The 22499-nt window shown below is 39.0% G+C and overlaps 1 protein-coding gene across 9 annotated transcripts in view; it reads left to right on the forward strand.

The window, feature by feature from the left end:
- Window positions 1-22499, forward strand: part of LOC136876368 (sodium-independent sulfate anion transporter) — a 128247-nt gene that overhangs the window by 46099 nt on the left and 59649 nt on the right. For 4 of the 9 annotated variants that reach the window (XR_011018466.1, XM_068228405.1, XM_068228404.1 and 1 more), the window contains exons 1-3: window positions 2596-3087; window positions 3206-3447; window positions 14146-14341. Coding sequence is in view for 8 of the 9 variants with exons in the window: in XM_068228405.1 (XP_068084506.1) it covers window positions 2970-3087; window positions 3206-3447; window positions 14146-14341 (556 nt within the window). In the remaining variant the exon portion in view is untranslated. Of the gene's footprint in view, window positions 1-2595; window positions 3088-3205; window positions 3452-14145; window positions 14342-22499 lie in introns of those variants that run through there. The other 5 variants (XM_068228408.1, XM_068228407.1, XM_068228406.1 and 2 more) reach the window with 3 other exon arrangements.

A 22499-nucleotide genomic window follows, 5' to 3' on the forward strand; every position in this document is an offset into this window, starting at 1 on the left:
GTCATAAATAAAACAGTGTCCCTGTATATTTCTTAACATTATGACGGACTCCTAGTTTACGAAAACGATATCATCCAAACAAATAGATCCAAACATCTCATCGGGGTGTGGTAGATAGGGTCATAGATGTCGGTAAAGGAGATCTTACATTTCTTTTTATTACAAAAGGGGAAGCAAATCGTAAGAAAGGCAAACAGTTCAGGCTTCCGCATGTCCAAAACGAACTGATGAGGGTCATTTCTTACAGTAGATTACCGAAATCGCCCTGAGATAACCTTCTTTGATTCAAGGGATGAACCCCATTTTCTGCACCGTTGTTTAGATCGCCTTTTCAGGTACCGTAGGCCTACACAACTCCCAGGAGCAAAGCAATAGATGTTTGAAGTAATATGAATTCCACTACCACGTTGTTTGATTCCATCGTGGTATTGAAATATAAAACTGCGAGATAGCCCAAAACCTGACTTCCGTACTAAATAACATGGCAGTGTTTTGATTGGCTGCTGTGTACTCTTTACGTTAATGTTACGTTCCTCCATTGTGAATACCACAAATTTTACGTTAATTTTACGGTTACGTTACGTCGTTAAGTTTACGGTTACGTTTGCATTGTGAATGAGGCCTAATGCTCATAGCCAAAATATGGAACACTGAAACAATACCTCCTGGTCTCAGAGATGCTCTGATAGTTACAATCTTCAAAAGGGAGACAGGACTGACTGTGGTAACTACCGAGAAATTACCCTTCTGTTTATTGCTGGGAAAATACTCGCTCGAATTTTATCCAACCGCCTGATGCCTCTCGCTGAAGACCTTGCTGAAGACTGCTTACCTGAAACTCAGTGTGGATTTCGACCCAATCGCAGCACAACAGATATGATCTTCTGTGCTAGACAAATGCAGGAGAAATCCAAAGAACAACATCTCCCTCTGTACACTGCATTCATAGATCTTGCCAAAGCCTTTGATTCGGTTAAAAGAGATGCCCTGTGGAAGATCCTGTTGCCTGTTTTATATACACGAAGCTATCAAAAACAATCGCAAATTTTTTAAAAAATGAACTTGCTTCATAAATACATTTTCTTCATAAATATCCTATTACCGTACTGTATATTATGCATTTTATGATACGAAATGTGAATACCGTATCTATACCACCAGATGCACCGCCATAATAGTCTCCATTGAGAAATGTTGTTTTCTGAAGTAATGTCCGCTTTCTAATCTCATTTCTTGATATAAAACCATCTACTATCTCCAGATTTAGGGTAACGCCTTAGCTGCCTCCAAAGGCTACCGAACTCCACGTTTATGGGGACTTAACACCTGGGAGGAGAATTTTTCTTGGGGACACAATGGCACACTGTGCCCCCCCTAAGATCATTTCGGGGGGCCAGAAGACGTCTTGCCGCCCCCCCCCCCCCAAAGTCGGCGCCACTGCCGGGCACATCCACCGAATCATCAGTGTGTAAATACGACGCCACGTGGTTACAGACTTAAATAATCTAATCCTAGAGAGTGTACAAAATTTCATGTAGCAGGGAAAGTGATGTTTTCGAAGATCATGAAGTTAGGAACACCCACTGCCAATAAGTCTACAGGGGTTACTTTCCTACTGCAACCAGCGCATCATTAACACCAACTTGAGGACAGTGACATTAAAATATAAATTATATGTCATAGACATCGACGACCCTAGTTTATGCAAACATTGAACAGAATTTTCTTGTAGAAATTACTGAAAACTATACACCTGTGTAGGCTGTAGCAAGACATCTTCAGTGTAGGCTACCTATTATACGTAATGTAAAACTTGTCTGTCCTGTATGTACATAGGCTACATATCAGTGTTACTTGTCTGTCCTGTATGTAATACTCATTAGGCCAAAGACCAATTAATAAACGAAAAATTGACATTTAAAACAACTTATTTCTAAAAAGAAAAGAAACAAGAAAGCAATTCTAACACGACCATCACAACTTATACAAGTATTATCCGCACACTTTATCTTGGCGCATTTGTGTACGGGGGTGAGGAGTAAGGAGGGAGCTGTCCCGGTATCGATAATGCTGCCTGGTGCTGCCAACCGAATGAAAATGAAATCTGAATTGAATCGAGAATATGATCGATCGATATGAAATTTCTAAAGTTATCATCTTAAGCCAACAACTATGTCACATACACATTATATAACATTATAAAACATTTCTCGATGCGAATCTTGTTCCTAGCATGAATTCTATACTTTGGCTTTGTTGTGTAAACAACAACAGTACTAGTACGTAAAGTGTACGCCAGATGTCGCACAACGATGCTTAAGCGATTCATAGTTTGTGTTTCAAAGGTTGCCAGTACGAATCTCGAAGATCGCCGAGGTCGACCGATTCAGCACTAGAGTGTAAATGCACCAAGATAAAGTGTGCGGATAATAAATGATTCTTCGAGTGTTAAGGATATGCTTCCGCCATCTGTTGGCTACTGCTTGTACTACGAGCAAGTGTTTTGTTTCTGTGTTTTGTATTTATTTTTATTTCGTTAATCGGTCGATTTCTTCCTCGTTCTCATGTATTGTTTATGTTTATTGTTTATTTTTTTGACACGCGCACAGTATTATTTATTCAGAATAATCAATATTAATTTCCGTTCTGTGGGAGGTGAATTACTCTCGATAACTGTGTGAGACTGCAATAAATGTCATGCCTGAATTGCTAGAGGCGGTCTGTACCTGATCGTTTTAAAACCATAATTGTTCGTAACACTTTGAACCAGTCAGTAACTTATGAGAAAGACTTAAATCATTTTTGTTCTATGCACCTAATTAAGAATATTTCCGCACTTATCTTCGGGTATAAACTCAGATACAACATGGAACTAAGAAAATTGGTAGGCCTACTTGTTGAAGGCCAGGGATATCATTACCGTTCATTTCTGACCATTTGTTATGTAAGTACAGAGACATGCAACAAACATGCCCACAGACTACTCAGTCGGCAAGATGCCTTCAACTTTAAACACTGATCGTATCGAAGTTGCTTTAAAAATAAATAATATGGATGCTTGCGACAGCAGACTTCTGGAAGGCTCAGGTGAGGTTATTCTAATTAGCACGTTATGAATGTTTACCGGCTTATTTATCTCTACTTTGTGTATCAGGTGCCCGTAAGCCACACGCTCAATGTAATAGTTACTTTCTGACATTTCCAGGAGAAAGATCCAGTCCATCAAGGTCCTATGAAGATATGGGTGTTGCTGCTGCTTTCTTCAAGAAGAAATGGAGAAAGATATGCAGCAAGTCGTTCTTAGAACGAAAGCTACCCATAGTGAAATGGTTGCCTACATACACCTTAAACTTCCTTGTTCAAGATATATTAGCAGGCCTGACAGTTGGACTTACAGCGATTCCCCAAGGAATTGCCTATGCTGTAGTAGCAGGATTGGAGCCACAGGTCGGTAAGCTGGTCCACTAGTTCAAATAGATCATTCCATTATGGAGGCTGATAATATTGAGTTGTTATTGTCTAAGTGTACTTCCATAAAATGATGTACCAGTAACTGAGATCCCATCATCATTAATTGGGTGGACGTATTTGATTCCCCTCGGTATGAAGTACCGTACAGAGTTTAGGCATGTAAATCTCTGAAATCTTACCTTATATAACATGTAAGAGAGAAAAGTATTCATTGCCAATTCTGGGGACCCACCAACCTACCTCACGAATATATTCATCTTTATAGCAGCAAAATATAAGTCGTGAAGCCTTTTCTAAAGTTACGGTTCATCATGAGTGAAGAGACACTGCCATTGGCTGAAATTTATTAAATATGACATCACTTCTAGATTCAACTGTTGCCTTACATTATTATACATAGAGGCAACGATTTCAACACAGATTAGTTTTCATTATCGACTACTAACTTAAACAGTAAAAATGTCCTGTGCTGTAGGCCAGTGGTCTACATGAAACTATGTGGCTCTATGCTATGCATTCTCACATGTTAGACCAGTGGGTTTTGTCATTACCTATGACGTGCAGACCAATAATAAATAAGTACCCTTCGGGTGTTTAGTAAACAGTTGGCTTTCATGTGAGAAAGTAAGGGAAGTGACTAGGAAGAAGAGAATATTGGCATGTGCAGCACACAGAGACCCAGACAGTGTTTTGAGATGGACAGCAGACAATAGTTTGATGGTAACTTAAACGAGTTGAAAAGTTAGGTTGTAGGTTTCACCAAGAGAAAAAGTCCCCTCAGTTTAATTTCTTTATTGATGGGATGATAGTACCTCATGGGGATCACTGTAAGTACCTATGTATGGAATGATCTTCATTGGGGTAATTATATTAACGAGGTTGTTAAGAAAGGTTGCAGAACTCTTCACATGGTATTTAGGGGTTGTAGTAAGGATGTAAAGGAGAGGGCAAAAGTCTCTAAGACCCCAGTTAGGGTATGGTTCCAGTGTATGGGACCCACACCAGAACCACTTGATATGAGAACCAGAAAAAATCCAAAAGAAAACAGCACAAATTGTTCTGGGTGATTTCTAATAAAGAAGTAGTGTAACGAAAATGTTGCCATTTTTGGGCTTGGAGTAAGACTTGGGAGTAAGGAGACAAGATGTTGGACTATGTGGTACATTCCAAGTTGTCAGTGGAGAGATGACATGGAATGATATTAGTAAACAAATAAGCTTGAGTGGGGCTTTTAAAAGTAGTATCATATTATGAAGATAAAAGTGGAATTCAGGAGAACAAATTGGAGCAAATATTAATTTACCGGGTGAGTTGGCCGTGTGGTTAGGGACGCGCAGCTGTGAGCTTGATCCGAGAGATAGTGGGTTCAAACCCCACTGTCGGCAGCCCTGAAGATGGTTTTCCATGGTTTCCGATTTTCACCCCAGGCAAATGCTGGGGCTGTACCTTAATTAAGGTCACGGCCGTTTTCTTCCCACTCCCAGGCCTTTTCTATCCCATCGTCGCCATAAGACCTGTCGGTGCGATGTAAAACAAATATCAATAATAATAAAATATTAATTTATAGGATGAGGAGTAATTTGGAATAATTTATCAACGGAAATGTTCAATAAATTTCAAAGTTCTTTGAAAACATTTAAAAATAGGCTAGGTAAACAACTGATGGGAAATCTGCCTCCTAGGCGACTGTCCTAAATGCAGATCATTCATACATTCACGATTGATTGATTGATTGATTGATTGATTGATTGATTGATTGATTGATTGATTGATTGATTGATTGATTGGCTTTATTGATCTTAGCGGAGGGGAAATTTTACACTTTCCCTGTTTATTGTATCATTGAGGTCACAAATTCTGATATATTTGTATATTGTCTGCAAACCCACCAGGTGGCCATGATCGTTAAGACATCGTATCTGACACCATGGTTAGCTGGTTCGATTCCTGTTGGTCAAAAAAAATTTCACCATTAGAATGTTGGCCAGTGCGAGAGGTGGTGGTATGCAACTTCTAATCACTAGGTTACATGTCAAAAGCCTAGAATCAATTCCAAACTTCTCTGCAGTATTCATATGGAGTGAGAGCTATGACGTTGTTGATGGTGATTTTTCCGTCGGATGGCAACATTAAGCCTTGAGCAGACCCTTTGGTGCTATTCGACTGGAGTAGGCTGTGTGCTGGCATCACATCTCCCTTCCTACAATCATATATATCACATCATTCACTTAATGTCCGGCTCATTGGCTGAATGGTCAGCTTAGTGCTCTTCAGTTCATAAGGCCCCAGATTCGACTCCCAGCCTGACGGAGATTTTAACTTTAAATGGTGAATTCCATTGGCCCGCGGACTGGGTGTTTGTACTGTCCCCAGCATCCCTGCAGCTCACACACTGCGTACAACACTATCCTCCACTGCAATAACATGTTGTATCCTATTCATGGCAGATGCTGCCCACTCTTGTCGGAGGGTCTGCCTGTCAAGATCTGCACCAGGCTAGAATAGCCACACAAAATTATTTTATTCATTTCATCTCATTAACTCCTATGATCTTGACATTAGGAAGGGCATCCAGTCCATAAAAACTTGCCCACTCAGAGCGAGTTGGCTATGTGGTTAGGGGCACACATCTGTGAGCTTGCATCCGGGAGATAGTGGGTTCGAACCCCACTGTCGGCAGCCCTGGAGATGGTTTTCCATGGTTTCCCATTTTCTCACCAGGCAAATGCTGGGGCTGTACCTTAATTAAGGTCATGGCTGCTTCCTTCCCACTCCCAGGCCTTTCCTAGCCCACCGTCACCATAAAATCTGTGTTGGTGTGACGTAAAGTCAATTGTAATAGGGAAAAAAAGTTTTATCACACTTCATACTCGACCCTGTAGAGAAGCAAATATTCTTCTGTAGGAAGAGGAATTAGGTAATGGATTAGAATAATTTACTAAGGGAGACAATGGGTTGGGATATAGTACCGTATCTGAAGTACTTATTTGATTATTGTTTGGTCGAAGAAGCTATACCAGATGAATGGAGAGTTGCTATAGTAGCCCCTGTGTATTTTGGAAAGGGTGATAGACATAAAGCTGAAAATTACAGGCCAGTAAGTTTGACATGCATTGTATGTAAGCTTTGGGAAGGCATTCTTTCTGATTATATTAGACATGTTTGTGAAATTAATAACTGGTTCGATAGAAGGCAATTCAGTTTTAGGAAAGGTTATTCCACTGAAGCTCAACTTGTAGGATTCCAGCAAGATATAGCAGATATCTTGGATTCTGGAGGTCAAATGGACTGTATCGCGATTGACATGTCTAAAGCCTTTGATAGGGTGGATCATGGGAGACTACTGGCAAAAATGAGTGCAATTGGACTAGACAAAAGAGTGACTGAATGGGTTGCTATATTTCTAGAAAATAGATCTCAGAGAGTTAGAGTAGGTGAAGCTTTGTCTGACCCTGTAATAGTTGAGAGGGGAGTTCCTCAGGGCAGTGTTATCGGACCTTTATGTTTTCTTATATATATAAATGATATGAGTAAAGGAGTGGAATCGGAGGTAAGGCTTTTTGCGGATGATGTTATTCTCTATAGAGTGATAAATAAGTTACAAGATTGTGAGCAACTGCAACGTGACCTCGAAAATGTTGTGAGATGGACAGCAGGCAATGGTATGTTGATAAACGGGGCTAAAAGTCAGGTTGTGAGTTCCACAAATAGGAAAAGTCCTCTCAGTTTTAATTACTGCGTTGATGGGTTGAAAGTTCCTTTTGGGGATCATTGTAAGTATCTAGGTGTTAATATAAGGAAAGATCTTCACTGGGGTAATCACATAAATGGGATTGTAAATAAAGGGTACAGATCTCTGCACATGGTTGTGAGGGTGTTTAGGGGTTGTAGTAAGGATGTAAAGGAGAGTGCATATAAGTCTCTGGTAAGACCCCAACTAGAGTATGGTTCCAGTGTATGGGACCCTCACCAGGATTACCTGATTCAAGAACGGGAAAAAATCCAAAGAAAAGCAGCTCGATTTGTTCTGGGTGATTTCCGACAAAAGAGTAGCGTTACAAAAATGTTGCAATGTTTGGGTTGGGAAGAATTGAGAGAAAGAAGAAGAGCTGCTCGACTAAGTGGTATGTTATTATTTATAAGCTTCATATCCGTATTGATTGGTATCACTATATAAAAATAATATGAGTCACCACCTTATCAATACACTATTTTATTTACTACCAAACTGGTAAATAGGGTCAATACCGGTTTCGACCCCTAAGGGGTCATCCTCAGTTGACACATACAAAATATCTACAAAAACATCACGTATAATGGTTAATGTTTAAAATTCATATGTCATTAAAATGCTGGTAAGTACATCTTAGTTTGAATATGCGTATATTATGGGATGTATAAGTTTGCACTATTTGAGTTGTAAATTAATATATGTTAGCTGTTGAGATCGTGCACTCTGTGTGGCTGTCTGTTGAGATCTACAACACGCTTTTACGATACAACCAACGTGCAACCCAATTAAGACATAGGACATCCAAAATGTACTTCATCTCACAATAGTCACCAACCCAACCTGAATACGACACGCGACAAGAAGAGAACGCTTTCTTAATAACATTCAAGATTTCCAGCTACAACAACAGCAGTATCCCACAAAATTGCCAGTTATTACTATCAAAATGTTACGCAATTTCACTCGTAATGCATACAGCATGAACATGTATTCGGTCCTATTCAAGTAAACATTTATATATTTCTAATGGACCAGCCATTAAACTACAACAACTAATCATAATAACCTACAGTACTGTTATCAAACTATGTTAAACTCATTTATGTTTGAAGAATATGTACATAGCACCACATATCAGTACTTTTAATCTAAAGTATTTTAACAGGTATCTCATACCGGTATTTTAGCCCTAAGGGTTCATTTTATCAAGACTTTTATATGCCTGCACCTAACAAAATAAACAGGGTCAAGGCACAACTCTATTTTAAGACAAAAAACAAGAATAGAAGGTGCTACAAGCTTATACATTAGTATTAAGGATCCACGTCAACAAGGTATCATATACCAATATTTTAATCATAAGAATTCAAATCAACAAGGTCCTTCTATGTATTTAACTGAACTAAATAAGTGAATAAGTAAACCTTATAAACCACTACATGAAATGTAATCAGGATACTGAAAATCCAAACAGTATATCTTTAAGACCCTACATTGGACTTAATATCAACATATGTGTACAAATGCAATAATTTTACTTCATATTGTGCAATATAAATTGTAAAGTAGAATAGCATGTACCTCTCAGTAAATGTATATACTTAATAGTCAATTCACTAGCGTTTTGTCAAATGGATGAATTACATTCAATATAATACTTTTGACACTGTATACAAGGGAACAGAAGACCTACATAATAGCTCAAATAGTGCAAACTTATACATCCCATAATATACGCATATCCAAACTAAGATGTACTTACCAGCATTTTAATGACATATGAATTTTAAACATTAACCATTATATGTGATCTTTTTGTAGATATTTTGTATGTGTCAACTGAGGATGACCCCCTAGGGGTCGAAACCGGTATTGACCCTATTTACCAGTTTGGTAGTAAATAAAATAGTGTATTGATAAAGTGGTGACTCATATTATTTTTATATAAGTGGTATGTTCCGAGCTGTCAGCGGAGAGATGGCGTGGAATGACATTAGTAGACGAATAGGTTTGAATGGCGTCTATAAAAGTAGGAAGTATGAAGATAAAGTTGGACTTCAAGAGGACAAACTGGGGCAAATATTCATTTATAGGAAGGGGAGTTACGGATTGGAATAACTTACCAAGGGAGATGTTCAATAAATTTCCAGTTTCTTTGAAATAATTTTGGAAAAGGCTAGGAAAGCAACAGATAGGGAATCTGCCACCTGGGCGACTGCCCTAAATGCAGATCAGTATTGATTGATTAATTGATTGATTGATTTAGTTAGATTTCCAACTTCTTTGAAAACATTTAAGAAAAGACTAGGTAACTTAATTGATAGGCAATCTGCCACCTGGCTGAGAGCCCTCATGCAGATCAATGGTGATTGATTGAACAGGACCAAGGTTAGACACACATTTGTATGCTGTCTGAAATGAGTAATGTGGAAACTTATGTTCAGAATGATTGTGTTGAAATACTTCACTGCTATAAACTAAAAGATTTAGTATAATCATACAATGCTATCTATTGTTTAGGCCTACTTCATGCTGCACATAGCCACAGGATGCTGTTATTGATCCAATTATGTTATATCACCTTAGTGTTCTTAGAGAATATTTTGGCAAAACTTCCAGGCGCGAAGTTATGCCTTCTTCTTCTCCTCCTTCTTCTTCTCCTCCTTCTCCTTCTTCTTCTTCTTCTTCTTCTTCTTCTTCTTCTTCTTCTTCTTCTTCTTCTTCTTCTTCTTCTTCTTCTTCTTCTTCATGTGCCATGTCCTCGCAGAACATTGGCAATCAGTAGCATAATCTGTTGTTTGTCCATAGCTGTTCTGAACAGAGTAAGCTTTGTCACCCAAACCACTGACTCAGGTTGCCGAGCCATGATGTCCTACTTCTCCCCGGACTATATTTTCCATTCATTTTCCCTGGGAGCATTACTTGCAAAAGGTTGTATTTACTGTTCCACATAATATGACCAAAGTATTCTAGTTTCCATCTCTTGATGGTAGTGAGAATTTCTGGTTCTTTGTTCATACGGTGCAAAACTTCTATATTGGTCATTTTAGCTGTTCAAGGTATCTTCAGCATCCTTTGGTATGTCCACATTTCAAATGCTTGCAACTTCTTGCACAAAGTCTCATTTAGTGTCCATGCCTCAACGTCATATAACAGAATGCTGAAAACGTAGCACTGGAGTAGTCATGTCCGTAGTGTAATGGAAAGGTCATGGCTTGTCAAAAGTTTTCTAAGTCTCTGAAAAGAAGTTCTGGCCTGCTCAATTCTGCATCGTATCTCATAGTCATGAGCAAGGTCCCAGTCATCATTGATGTGACATCCCAGGTATTTAAATGTTGCCACTCATGTGATCTGATCCTTTGCTGCTGTGAGATTACCTTGAATGCCATCTTGTTTCCTGCTTATAATCATCCACTAGGTCTTCTTTACATTAAGCCTCAAGCCCATGGTGCTGCTGGCTTCAGTGACAGCACAAAATGGTTCATGTAGATCCTGGAGATTGGTTGCAAGTAGCACAGTGTCATCAGCATACCTGATGTTATTTATGATGAAACCATTAACCACAACTCCTTGAGTCTTTGCAGGTTATAAATTTCATTTTCTTTGTCCGTATTGAAGATCTACTTGTGATACAAATTCTTATAATTTTGTTAATTACCACCTATTCAATACAATAAAAACGTAGTACAAACTTACGTATTTATTAAGATGTTTATATGGTACATGTTTCGCTCCTTTTTCGTGAGCATCATCAGCCAATTATTATTTACTTAAGGTTATATAAGATCATGAAACAATTCTTTTGGATTAAGATTATGCCTATAAAACTAATTGACAAATCTTATAATATTTTACAAGTCATATAACAATAGAATTATGTCTTTAAGTTAAAACATATTTGTCTAAAATCTATCTAAGTCTAACATTTTATTGACGAAACTCATCTGGTGAACATCCTTTAAAATTATTTAAAAAAATAAAAAACTTTTGAGATCTGGCTAATTGTATTGATTCAGTGTTGCTTAACTTGTATGATTGTCGTTAAAACTTCGTTAACTATATTGACAATTTTCTGCAGTTGATAATTGTCTATGTTATGGACATTTGACTTGTTCTCGTTGTTGCTGGAGTAACATTTATACAATGTATTGGCATTAATTTTATATTGTCAATAGGAGAATATTGTTCTTGAACAAACTTGTTGATGAAACACTTTCTAATGTGATACAGGATTTAAAATGTTCTCGTATGTTCCAAAATGGCTTGTTGGTATATTTTTCTTTCTGCTGCGTGATTGTTTAGTGTTACTCCTAGCCTCTTGAGAACTACTTGTTGTTGTTCAGCCTGAGATTCATAGAAGCAAACAGCAAGCTATGGTTTGAGTTGATATCGGCACTAGGGTATATTTTCAACACATTTTTTAGAATTTCTGAACCACTTGTTAATTGTGATGGAATCAATCTAGTTCCTAATACTGCTGTCAGCATTTGAGGTCTACGTATAGAGGCGATGTGAAGGTAGCTAGAAATATGTGTTTGCTGTAATAAGGCCCTCCTTCTGGTACATCTGGAACACTGCAAGTGATAAAAATCATTGTTATCCGTATTGAAGATACTGAATGTAGGATGCTAAAAGGTTTGTTTTTTCCACCTATTCAATACATATAAATTTTATAAATTAGGAATTTATTATTGATTCCACTTGAGACATGTTTCGCCCTTCATTGAGGGCATCATCAGTCAAAATATCACCTCAAGGTAAAAAATCAGGTAACTGGTTAGTAGTTGACATGTACAAATTAATACATATTATTAATACAATTACAAAAATTAAGTATGGGAAATAGTTGTACAAAAGTGATGGTTGAACATATAGGTTCATAGATGAAAAGTCAGCATCAATGCCTAAAATTAACATAGAGTTCGGCAGTGGTGCTCTGGAGGAACAGTTGATGCAATCATAGGGAAAAAAAAAAAAAAGTTTAAAAATATTTACATTATAACAATTAAGGGAGAAAAGGTGTAGTGTTCGGCGTCAATGTTTGTAACCAAAAAGAAGGATTTAGCATTGACATTTCTTCCAACCTCTAAAACTTCAGGACGCACTTGGTACTGAAAATTTTTTATCCTTGCACACCAGCTGCTCTTGTGTAATTATGTATATAATTGTAATTCTCAACTATTCAATTAGATAATGTAATTACTATATAGTTACCAACTATTGACATTAGTTTTTATTACAAACATTTACGCTGAATGTTATAATGTAAATATTTTAAAACTTTATCTCAACTGTTCAATTGAACAATGTAAATACTGTATAGTTACCAACCTTTGACATTAATTTTTGGTTACAAACATTGATGCCGAACACTACACCTTTTCTCCCTTAATTGTTATAATGTAAATATTTTTAAACTTTTTTTTTTTTTTTTTTCCTATGATTGCGTCAACTGTTTCTCCAGAGCACCACTGCCGAACTCTACTATGTTAATTTTAGGCATTGATGCTGACTTTTCATCTATAAACCTATATGTTCAACCATCACTTTTGTACAACTATTTCCCATACTTAATTTTTGTAATTGTATTAATAATATGTATTAATTTGTACATGTCAACTACTAACCAGTTACCTGATTTTTTACCTTGAGGTGATATTTTGACTGATGATGCCCTCAATGAAGGGCGAAACATGTCTCAAGTGGAATCAATAATAAATTCCTAATTTATAAAATTTATATGTATTGAATAGGTGGAAAAAACAAACCTTTTAGCATCCTACATCTGGAACAGTCGCTCAACTTGGGGATTGCTTGCTCCTAATCCATAGTCACCAACTACATCAGCCCATTGGCCATGGCCGACTTTAGAATTGAAGTGTTTATCTTAGATGGTTTGGTGTAGGACAGGGCTGCTTCGATTTTCATGTAAAAATCTTTGACATCAATGTCTGACGCATCACATGTTGGAGCATATACTTGGATGATATTCACCAAAATTGGTCGTGCATTAAGCGGCAATGAACATACTCTATCCAATACTGTACAAATGTTTTCACAGACTTACTAATGTCTCGATGTACAATGAAACCCATGCCATTACAATGGCGAGGATCATCATTACCGGAATAGTATACCTGGTAACCACTGTCTACACTCTTTCCTGAATGAGGCCAGCGCATTTTGGCAATGCCAAGAACGTTGATCTTGAGTCTCTCCATCTCTCTGATGGCATTATAAGTCTTTCCACTTTGAAACAAGCTACGAACATTCCACATTGCTATCCTTCTCATGACTAGCCTGGAGATTCTTAGCACCCCCTGCCCACTGAAGGGCTGCTGGGGACTGGGGGCCTTGGCTTTAAGATTTTCCTGGGAATTAAATACAAGGTGGTTTCCCATTGCCTTCGTCGTGCAGTTTTGAAACCGCTTACACCACTATGGTTATGCTCCAAAATGTGTGTTGCATCATTGGATCAGCTGATACCTTGGGTGGCGTCAACGTGCACTAATAACGAAGCTGCTGCCCTCCGTCATTATGGATTCCAGTGGCATTTCCTTCACTGAGGGACCATATCCCTCTCTAAAGGCTCAACCGCCCGAAGCCGCTGGCCTTTTAGGGTGGTCAGGTTATGTCATGATGAATGCTAAATCACATACCTTACCATCAAAACTATGGAGATGAATTCAAGTGGAATGTCCTATTATTGGTCGGCTTTTGCATGTACTCAGCATAAGGGGTTAGACTTTGTTCAGGTGTATGTGTGATGGTGGGTGATTCTAGGAAGCTTGAATATCAACTTTTGTTGGTCACAAGATCAAAGTTTCAAATTGCAAAGTTGTATCAATAATTTCTTATATGTCCTTATGTCTATTAATTGCATAATATAAAAATTATTGTATTTTAAATTATTTAATTTTGTGTAATTTTATGTTTTCCAGTATGGACTGTATGCAGGATTCATGGGAGCATTTACTTACATAATCTTTGGAAGCTGTAAGGATGTCACTATTGGTCCCACAGCTATTCTGGCATTGATGGCACAGAAATATGTTGAGAATCATGGTGCAGACTTTGCTGTTTTATTGACCTTCCTCAGTGGCTGTATCATTCTTCTACTTGGAATTCTGAATTTGGGTAAGTTTACAGGAATTTTCTCTCTTGATAACAGTAAGTTCTCCTTCCAAACAAGTTGGCTAGGTGGTTAGGATCTTGTAGCTGTAAGCTTGCATTCAACAGATGGTGGGTTCAAACATCACTGTCAGCAGTCCTGAAGATGGATTTCCATGTTTTCCCATTTTCATACCAGGCAAATTCAGGGGCTGTACGTTAAGTAAGACCTTAGTCGCTTACATCCCAGTCCTAGCTCTTTCCCATCTCATCATTGCAATAAGACTTGTTTGAGTCGGTGTGACGTAAAGCGAATCATAAAGAGAACAACCCTACCGTCAGCAGCTCGGAAGATGGTTCTCCCTGGTTTCCTAATTTCACACCAGACAAATGCTGGGGCTACAGTGTAATTGGCTACTTCCTCCCCCAGTCCGAGCCAAAACTGAGTGGCTGAGATAGTAGAAACGCTGGCCTTCTGAGCCCAAGTTAGGAAGTTTGACGTCTGGTCAGTCGGGTGGTATTTGAAATTGCCCATCTCATATTGGTAGATTTTCTGGTACCTAAAACAACTCCTGCGGGACAAATTCTAGCACCTTGCTGTCTCTGAAGACCGTAATTTTAGGTAAAACCAATACATTTGTTATTATCCTAGCCCAGACAACCACCTGCCGTGTGGTCTTGGGATAGCAAGCCTGTCTCTTACTAGGAGGTTCTAGTGTTGTCGTTCAGGCAGCACTAAGTCAGAAATTGGTGATTTTGAGTTAGGTGCAAAACCTTACTAACAAAATGATGCTCTATCAGTAGGTAGAACTTACTAAGTCATATTGAGAATCATTCCATTGCAAACTGGACTCGCTATTTTCACTAAGTGCATTTTTCCGGTTTGTTAGTCAGGCTGAAGTTCCTTAGTCCACTTAGTGACTTCTGCTTGGTGCAAGTTCTTCCTTTGATTATTGTTCAGTAGAATTCAGTAGAATGTAGCTGTTATAACAATAACTCTGTCCATTTTTGGCCGTAATAATTACAGTATGGCTGTGTCATTATTACAGTGTTTTTTCAGTCACCAGAAAGCTGCTATTTGTGTTAAAAGCTGGTTGATATCCGTAAGTTTGAAAAAATGTTGAAGTGTAAAATATGTGATTTATCTTAAGAAAGCAGAAGTCACCTTATACAAAGGGCAGCAGGAAAGTTTTGCAATATGCAGAAACGGTTGGCTGGAGGGTTATGGTGAGGGATAAAAAGAGGAGTGAAAACCGGTCTAGGAGACAGCAAAGCGCTACCTTCACACCAATTGTTACCAAGCAGTGGGATTGAAAGCAAGTTAAGATGTCAGTGTGATGTAAAGGTGAATATCGCGCAATTATCTGTTACAATTTTGCTTGTGGATTAACTGTTGACCAGTGCCTGGAGGAAATGACTCCTGTTCTGGGGAAAGACTGTCCACATCGGACAACAATTTTCCGCTGGTACAAAGAGTTCCAGAGGGGAAATTTTGGGGCTGAAGACGATCCTCGTTCTGGGTGCCCGTCTGAATCAGTGACTGAGGAAAACATTGAAGCTGTGAGGAAAATGTTGCAGCAATAGAGGTGGTTGACATATCAGAAGGTAGAAGAGACCCTCCACATCCCTGCACCAGCTATTCATTCAATTCTACATGACCATCTCCATGTTAGAAAGGTTTGTTCCCTTTGGGTGCCCCATTCACTTTCAGGGGAACAAGGAGCACATCAAGTAAAATGGTGCCGAAAAATGCTAAAACAGTTTGAAAATGGGACTTCGCATAACATCAATAGCATCATTACAGGTGACGAAACTTGGCTTTATTATTACGATGTCTCAACAAAATCCCAGAACAAGGTGTGGCTGTTTGAAGATTAGGGTACTCCTGTGACTGTGAGAAATTCAAGGTCATTGAAGAAAAGGATGATTGCAGTATTCTTCACTAAACGGAACATCGTGACTCGGGTTGTGCTAGAAACACAAAGGACAGTTACTGTGAAGTGGTACAGTGAGACTTGTCTGCCTCAGGTCATCCAGGCTCTCAAGCAGCTCCATCCAAGGTCATGGCCCAACACTTAGCACTTGCATCACGACAATGCTCCAGCACATCGTGCCAATGTATCAATGGATTTTTTTGCCAGATCAGGGTTGACTGTGCTTGATCACCCTCTATACAGTCCTGATCTTGCCCCATGTGACTTTGCACCCTTCCCAGAAGTGAAGATGATGCTGAAAGGGCGGCGTTTTTCATCTGACGAGGAGCTTCTGGCAGCATGGAATCAAGAGTGTGAAAATGTAACCGAAAAAAATGGCATAGTTGGTTCAGTGACTGGTTTCGACGTATGGAGAAGTGTATTGAGTGTGGTGGAAATTTATTTTGAAAAAGTCTAAAGCGTTCACTCACATCGCAAAACTTTCCTAGTGCCCTTTGTATGTGTAACAAAACCAAGGACAGTGATGGAAATAAAGTAAACTGGTTGAAAGTAAAGTGCTTTAGATTTGAAAAGGATGCACCGGGTATTCTCAAATATCGATATGGTCATTCTGGAAGATACTCTGAGATAAATACTTTTGGCCGAGGTTGCCCAGAAAAGATGCCCGGCCTTCAGAAGGCTTACAAAACTCTTTTCCCTATATCAGAACAAAAGTACAAGGATCTTATTAGTCTCTGCAATAAAGGAGTTATTCTAACAGAATTTCAAGCATGAAACCGCTCCTTACCCCATTCAGGTGCAGTGAGGGATCAAAATCCAGAACCAAGTGTGGACAGTGAAAGTGAGTGTGAAGTCAATGATAATGAGTAAAACATGACACATAACAATGAGAAGGGTTTACTGATTTACTGACATGAGTGTTTTAATTTTTTTATTTTTTTGTGATCACACTTTCGTTCTCTGAATCATACTGTGTAGTTATGAGAAATAGTTCAAAGAAATAATAATAAATAATAATAATATAATAATTTCATGCACCTACACATTTATTGTGAGCCAGTACTTGTTATTTTTGCCTTTATAACAACCTACGAAGAGGTTCCTTCCTTTTCCGGCAGAAGTCACTAAGTCAAAAAATATTAGATTTCTTTTAAATTTGGTACTTCAAATTTGCAAAAATAGTGAAATTATGGAAGTAAGTTGAAGTAATAGTTGCAACAACACCAAAAAACCTGTTAATACTAACTAATAATGCAAAACTGATTTTAGAAGTTGTTTGAAACATTAAAACAGCTATAACTCAGAAGTAAGATTTCTGACTTAGTGAATTCTGCCTGAATGGCGACGCTAGGTTCAATTACCCGGCAGGTTAGAAATTTTGACCTGGATTTGAGGGCTGTTCTGAGGTTTACTCAGCCTACATGAGAACATTTGAAAAGTTAACTGATGTTGAGATAGTGTCCTTGGTCTAGAAAGTGAAGAAAAATGGTCAAGAGGAATCATCACAGTGACCACGTGTTGCCTCATAATCTGCAGGCCTTCGGGCTGAAAGCAGTTCTTTGATGGGCTGTAGCACTGTGAGTTTCATTTCTTTTCTCAAGCCCCAAAAATATACTTCTTTCATTACAGTAAGATAAAGAAAGCCTACCTGCAAGAAGTGTTTTAAACTTATGTGTATTATGTCTGTAATTTATGAAGAAGAGAAGTAGTATGAGAAAGAGATATTATTGATAAGAATGACCTTTTTTTAATCACTAAAATTGGCCCACATAATGTTACAATGCTGGAAACTACTGTCTTGTTAAAAATATTAGCTGAATTTTATTGACATAAGTGTGTACGTTAACTTACAATGTGGGGTAGACGAGTTGTATATCATTTTTTAATGCCCATCCAAGTTTGTGTGATGCACTTAGGTGATTATTTATTTTTTCCAGTTTCCATGAGGCCTTTTCTTTATTAGGCTGATTCTCCACGAGCAGGTAAAACGCCGCTGTTCGCCCGCTACAAACCCGCTTGCAGAGCAGAACTATGGGGTATTTGTAGAGTTGTCTACACGGGCGGTTTGCACGCCGCGGGTGGACGCGTCCATGAGTGGGAAGACGGGTCTAACGCTAGCAGAGGCGTTATTCCCGCTAGCGGTAGAACAGCGAATCATACTCCTCACCCACCTCTGTCGTACGATAGGAACCGCCTGAAGTGTAGTATATTCTTTACTAGCTGATGTACCTGTGCTTCGCTACGGAATTCTACATTGTATACAGAATTCTAGGTTAGGTAGTGCACACGTTGTGAGCAAGATTGTGTTAAATTCCATAGCTCTTAACGTTACCCTAGAAATGCGACGGGGAGGTCACCAAACGTCTTTTCTCATATGAATATCTATTTAACGGTAGGCCCGCTTGCCTACCATTGGGGAGCATTATAATGGCAGACACTCAATTTCCACCTGCCCTTTCACATCCTCAGAAAGACTGTCTTAGTCATTTACCCAACTGAAATGATTATAGGTCATTACAATGATGTGAGTAGGAATGACACGATTAAAAGCAATGGTCTCACATGAAATACTCGATCAAATGATAAACCACGCATTTTCTCACTTTTAACAAACAGTACTACGCTTCCAATCTAACAAACCAAATTTTCAGAGCTGGAATGACCAAGCTGCAGACAATCATGATTCGTGAAGACTCTTTGTCTTTTTTTCGGCGGGCGGGGGCTCGAATAGTGGAGAGTCCCAGGGCAAAAACTATGCCCTTTTATTATTAAAGTATGAAAGCTTTCACGGCCGGTGTCAATATAATAAAAATCTTCTGGGCTATTATGCCGTGGTCCGCTGGCGACTGCGGGATACAGGAGAGCGTATCTACATGACGCCACAGAAGATGACTACCGCAGCAGTAGTCAAAACGTCTGGGAGAAGCGAGAGGAGTGGATCACAGCATAATAGCCCGGAAGATTTTTATTATATATGCCCTTTTACTAATCTGTTTTCTAAGAGTACCCGATGATTCGGAAAATCTCAATTCACTACACTGGCGGCAAAAAAAATCTATCTGAGTTGGAGGTAAATTCTTCCTGAAAGCCAGAGGAGAAAGTCCCTCTTCACTGCTAATTTGGAATAAAATGAATATAGATTTAATAAAAGTGAAGCGGAAGAAGCTTTTCATAAGAAACGGCTCTTTTCAGGGTTGAATTTTGAATTATTTAGTGAATTGTGGTGCTATAATTTGGAGTAGAGCTAAATTGTAATTCTAGACCAGATCATACTACTACTACTACTACTACTACTACTACTACTACTACTACTACTACTAAGTGAGCCTCTGTCTTAAATGTGCACACTGCTCAATCAAAACAGTGCGTCAGAGTAGGGATCGAATAGCTGGAATACTATTATGAACCAATGTGCTACGTAATAGCAGTATCAGGAAATGTATGAACTAGAGGAATGGAACGCTACAGAAGAACGTTTTCTAACTCCCCAGCTATTTCCCGCCAATATTCAGTCAGGCTATTATACTCTGTCCGCAGCAGTAATCCCATCTATCAGAGTTGAGTGGCAGCATAAGATACAAAGAACATCACAACAAACAATGGTCAATATAATGTTCTTGTAGTTGAATGTTATGCGCTTTCGATGTTGTAAGCCTTCTTATTTAGTTTTCTTCCTACTCTGAAATACCACTCTCATCATAGTCGGTGTGGTAAAACTGAATAAAACATAAAGGTAAGGGTGTATTCTTCCCGAAGGCAGGTCCGAACCTCCGCAGAGGTGTGCCTGAGCTGGAGTTTGCGTGTGATAGTGTGGTCAGTTCTTTTCCGCTCCTCCATCGCCTTACCCCCCACCAAAAGCGTGTGGCAACCCATCCAAATCTTGATCACCCAACGTTGCTTAACTTCGGAGATCTCACGGAATCCGGTGTTTCAACACGGCTACAGCCGTTGGCAATAAAGCATAAATGATCAGAAATTGTATTCTCTCTAACTTTTGTTATGCAGTACTTTTCGATAGAACCAATAACTTATTGTAGGTATGTAAAAAATACATTTTAGGTGCCTTTTCCAAAACTGCAATTTCGTCCAGGGTGAATAAAATTGTTTATAACTTAGACTGTAGTTTCTTATTCCCCGACTCTATGCACCAGTTTTCATTATATTCTGTTAATCCATTTTCTCCTGGTTCAGCGTTGATATGGACTTAGCAACAAAAATACAAATTGATGAATGTCTCTGTTATTATAGCCGGTACGGTAAACATGTATGAGACATAAATGATCGGAAATTTAATTCTATATAACTTGAATTATGTAATATTTATCGATAAGACCATTAATAATTTAAATATTTGAGAATTAAATTTCAGGTCTTCCCCTAAACTACCATTTCACTCGTTTAGTAATATGCACCTTAATAAGTTCAAACACCTCATCAAATGAAGCGACTGACATTCTATAATATTGGAAAACTATTTCCGGATAGTTCCTGTGTTCGCAAAACGTTAAATGAAATTGTCCAGTGGTGAGCCGATTCGATAATGCAGGGTGAGTCCACCAACGTCTTTTCTTACCAGGTTTCTTTTTTAATATTGCTAATAACTGTAGTTGAACAGCTCCGACAACACAACCTACTTGTAGGACATCCATCATTATAGTGTGGCATGTTTATCGCTGGTGGAGAATGGCTGCGCGTGTCGCCGGTGTTTTTTGGCGCTGTTTACAGGCGTCAAATCAACCGCTCGTGTAGAATAGGCAAAACGTTTGAGCGGTCAGGCGGGCGAACAGTGGCGTTTTACCTGCTCGTGGAGAATCAGCCTTAGTGGCAACACTGTTGTATGTACACCCAGAAACAAAACTAGTACACATGTTACGGTGGTACTCAACCTTCCTCAAGATACTTGGGTACATCAGTGCAGTGCTGGGGCTGATGACCTTAGATGTTAGGCCCCTTTAAACAACAAGCATCATCATCATCATCATTAGTCCAATGCTCCATGCATGTGCTGTGCTGTGAAGAATAGCATCTTTTGTGAGAGACCCATTGAACGATTAGTATCCAAGATGTTCTCAAAACAGGAATTGAATTAAAATTGAATGTGGCCGCGGCAGTACATCACGACAGTTTCACGAAGGTCTTTGTGAGGCACATGAGGATTTAGAGTAGCCTTACAGAACCATAGCACGTTGGGTCTAAGCCTTCATTGATGAATGACAGCGCATGGCCAAGACATGCCTCGGCTGGGTCAGCCTGCTGTCAGTGACAAGGATATACTACTTGTTGGTAGGTTGCTAGGAATGTGTACAACCCAGACAGTTGGCGAGTTAACCTGAGGGACAGGCATAATGTGTAACACTGTGTTTCATATCTTGAAAGACTGCCTCGGCATGGAAAAAATTGCTTAAAGTAGGTTCCACACCATTTGACGCAATTGCAGTGGCAATGACACGATGCTGCACATGCTTAATTGGACCACTATGAGCACAAAGGGAGAGGTTTTCCTATGCCATATCATAGTGATGGATGAGCCTGGGCCCAATCATAAGAGCCCAAATTCAAACACCAATCGAGCGAATGATGTCATTACAGGTCCCCATGAAAGTCAAAAGTGCATCAGAGCCCCAGCATTGTGAAAGTGGTGGTACAACTGTGATGACATTATCTTAATGGATACCTTATTCCAAGGACGGACTGTGAATGTGCAGTATTACTGTTAATTTTTGGATCATCACATGTGACCAATGTTGCACAAGAAATGACGACACTTTTTTCATATGCCTCCCACGTCTCCTATCATTTTGCAGGACAACACTCGAGTTTATATCGCAGAACCAATGGCCGATTCATATCCTCATGGGGGCTGAAAAGTGCTTTATGATCCTCTGTACTCCCCATACTTGAGGTCCCTGTGATTTTGATTTTATACCAAAGATGACAGCGAACTGCTTCATGGATACAATTCCAAACAGTGTAGTTCTGCTGACATTAGGTATTGCTACAGGGATACTGCGCCTTCCACGTCGCTTGGAAAGTGGTTCTGTTTAGTGCTGGGGACTTGATGTTTCATAGAGGTATCTCTTTTGTATCAGTTGTAATTAATAGTTGCCAGTAATAAAGAAACAGTCCTTGTAATACGTCAGTAGGTACAACTTGCCAACCCTTTTTATTTTTTGTAGTCTAATGTGTAGCTACTAGCTTTCTGATGTCTGTGTTCCTGGCATGGTCAAGCTTTGTCAACTCTAGTGATCAGG

This window comes from Anabrus simplex, chromosome 6, assembly GCF_040414725.1.
Source record: "Anabrus simplex isolate iqAnaSimp1 chromosome 6, ASM4041472v1, whole genome shotgun sequence".
In the NCBI taxonomy this organism is placed as follows: Eukaryota; Metazoa; Arthropoda; class Insecta; order Orthoptera; family Tettigoniidae; genus Anabrus; species Anabrus simplex.